This window comes from Triticum aestivum, chromosome 6A (genome assembly GCF_018294505.1).
Source record: "Triticum aestivum cultivar Chinese Spring chromosome 6A, IWGSC CS RefSeq v2.1, whole genome shotgun sequence".
Classification (NCBI taxonomy): domain Eukaryota; kingdom Viridiplantae; phylum Streptophyta; class Magnoliopsida; order Poales; family Poaceae; genus Triticum; species Triticum aestivum.
The window spans coordinates 14,898,268-14,901,073 of record NC_057809.1 but is presented as its reverse complement, the minus strand read 5'-3'; the positions used below and the strand labels follow the sequence as shown (position 1 = coordinate 14,901,073).

Below are 2,806 nucleotides of genomic sequence, written 5' to 3'. Positions count from 1 at the left end.
GCCCGCGCTTCCCGAGGTCCAACTTTGACCATAAATTTAACCAACGAGACCAACTGCGGCGGGAGAAAAAATTATATAATTGAAAACTTCTTTCAGATACGAATTCGCTGATATAATTTTTGCTCCCGCTGCAATCGGTTTTTGTAGTTAAATTTACGATAAAAGTTGAAGTACGGGGATAGAGGAAGCACTACATTATGGAATGGAGGGAGTACTATAGAGTAGCGTATAGTACCCGGTGTATTCATTGATAGTAGGCTACTGGCTAGCTAGGTCACTTTTGCCTCACTCTAACCAATTGAATGCATGCAAAGCTGGCGTAGGTACAATCGTGCTCTCTAAAACGCGGACTTAGGCGTGCGCAGCTAGCCAGGACGCGGACACGCGATGATGGAGCCGCTTCTCATGCTCACCGCGCTCCTCCTCGCGCACGCGGTGGCTACCCTGGTGCGCGCGGCCGTCGCCCGCCGGCGGCGCTCGCGGTGCTACCTGCTGGACTACGTGTGCCACAAGCCGAGCGACGACCGCAAGGTGAGCACGGAGGTCGGCGGCAGCTTGATCCTGCGCAACAACCGCCTCGGCCTCCCCGAGCTCCGGTTCCTCCTCCGCGTCATCGTCCGGTCCGGCATCGGCGAGCACAGCTACGACCCGTGCAGCATCCTGGAGGGCCGCGAGGACTCGCCCACCCACCGGGACGCGCTCGACGAGATGGACGCCTTCTTCGACGAGGCCATCGCGGATCTCTTCGTGAGGACCGGCATGTCGCCCGGGGACGTCGACGTGCTCGTCGTCAACGTCTCCCTTTTCTCCCCGGCGCCGTCGCTTGCCTCCAGGGTCGTGCGCCGCTTCGCCATGCGCGAGGACGTTGCCGCGTACAGCCTCTCCGGCATGGGGTGCGGCGCCGGCCTCGTCGCGCTCGACCTCGCGCGCAATGCGATGCGGGCTCGGCCGGCGTCCACGCTGGCCCTCGTGGTCTCGTCCGAGTCCATCGCCCCCAGCTGGTACGCCGGCACCGACCGGTCCATGATGCTGGGCAACTGCCTCTTCCGATCCGGAGGGGCCGCCGCGCTGCTCACCAACGACCCGTCGCTCTGCGGCCGCGCCAAGATGGCGCTTCGCCACCTCGTCCGCACCAACACCGCCGCCGACGACAAGGCGCACACCTGCGCGCAGCAGCGTGAGGACGACGACGGCCGCGTGGGGATCAGCCTCGGCAAGGCCTTGCCCGAGGCGGCCGTCCGGGCCTTGACTCTCAACCTGCGGCGCCTCGTCCCGCTCGTCCTCCCCGTGGCCGAGCTCCTGCGGTTCGCCGCCCAGCACGTATCTAGCATGCTTCTATCCCATTTTGGCATGCACGTGAAGGCAGCCGGACGTCCCGGCGCCAGGATCAACTTTAAGACCGGCGTGGAGCACTTCTGCCTCCACCCGGGCGGCGCCGCCGTCATCGAGGCGGTGAAGGAGAGCCTCGGGTTGGACGACGACGACGTGGAGCCAGCGCGGATGACGCTGCACCGGTGGGGGAACACGTCGGCGAGCAGCCTCTGGTACGTGCTGTCGTACATGGAGGCCAAGGGGAGGCTGAAGAGAGGAGATAGGGCGCTGATGCTCACCTTCGGGTCGGGGTTCAAGTGCAACAGCTGCCTATGGGAGGTGACCGGCGACATGGCTGACAAGGGCGCCTGGGCAGACTGTGTCGATGAATACCCACCGGAGAGCACCACCAACCCCTACATGGACAAGTACAGCTGGGTGAACCAACAAGCTTAATTAAGGTGAAGTACACCCTGGTGTTCTAGCAACTACAATAATAATTAAGTTTGTGAGTACTCATTGTGCTTTTTTTACATATTTATATTTGGATGATTACAAGGGTGATTGTATCTAAATCAAATCCAGGTTTGACCACATTTTTATTCGAAAATGTGCCTGTATAAATAGACTTATTAGATTTTGATGATTTGGTATCTGTGGTGATGTTCTCATTAATAGTTAGGTGAATGTATTATGTACTGGAAGATACAAAGTTTTTTTTTCCTTGGGTGGTCATCTTGGCTTTTGATAGATTTTTTTGTGAATTTCATCGGTGCTTTTAATTGCCATCTTGCTTTTGCAAATGAGCTGGGTTGCCCTGGCTATGGCACTTGGTGTATGGTTTTGTTTTCTAAATCTTACTAGCCTTGCGACTCCAGCCTACAGTATACATTTTTTGAGTGTGTATGTAGAGTGGTACACATGTAGACTCAAGAAATCGTTTGTATGTTTATGTAAGTCAACATGCTGTATTTGTCATTTCAAGAATAAAGAACCTAACAAGCACGCTGAATCTCAAAATGTTTTGGTTGAAATATATATCCTTTTTTGGCTTCTACATCAAGAGCATGCAAATAGTCCAACAACATTCATTATGATGAAGTTTTAGAGATATTTAGAAGTCTAAGAAATTAATGGCGTGTTTGGTAGGCCGCACGAAGCTCATATAGGCTCTACATTAATAGTGAGGTGTATGTACTACTACTACCATAGCCCGCGCAGTGGCATGCCGCGCCCATCGGTAAGTCACAACTATGTACACCAAGGTCCAAATAATAGAACTGTAAATAATTCTAAGTTAAACAGGATATGTACAGTAGTTTTATGCATTGTCGTGTTGAATGCAAACATAGTAATCCAGAAAACTAAATAGATAGGAAAATAATGGCAATGGGAAAGAGCACTAAATTTTGTCAAATTGCTCGTATAGTATCTATTTTTTCATGTAATCAGGTGTGAGGAACTCGGTTAACACTAGTAGAAAATTGGGCTTTGG

General features: G+C 52.9%; 1 protein-coding gene across 1 annotated transcript; it reads left to right on the top strand.

Annotated features, from left to right (window-relative positions):
- The first annotated feature begins 390 nt into the window (after positions 1-390).
- On the top strand, positions 391-2,469 carry LOC123130001 (3-ketoacyl-CoA synthase 12-like). Its single transcript, XM_044549951.1, has one exon. The coding sequence runs from the start codon at positions 391-393 to the stop codon at positions 1,765-1,767; it is 1,377 nt and encodes a 458-aa protein (XP_044405886.1). The 3' UTR covers positions 1,768-2,469.
- The last annotated feature ends 337 nt before the right edge of the window (positions 2,470-2,806 follow it).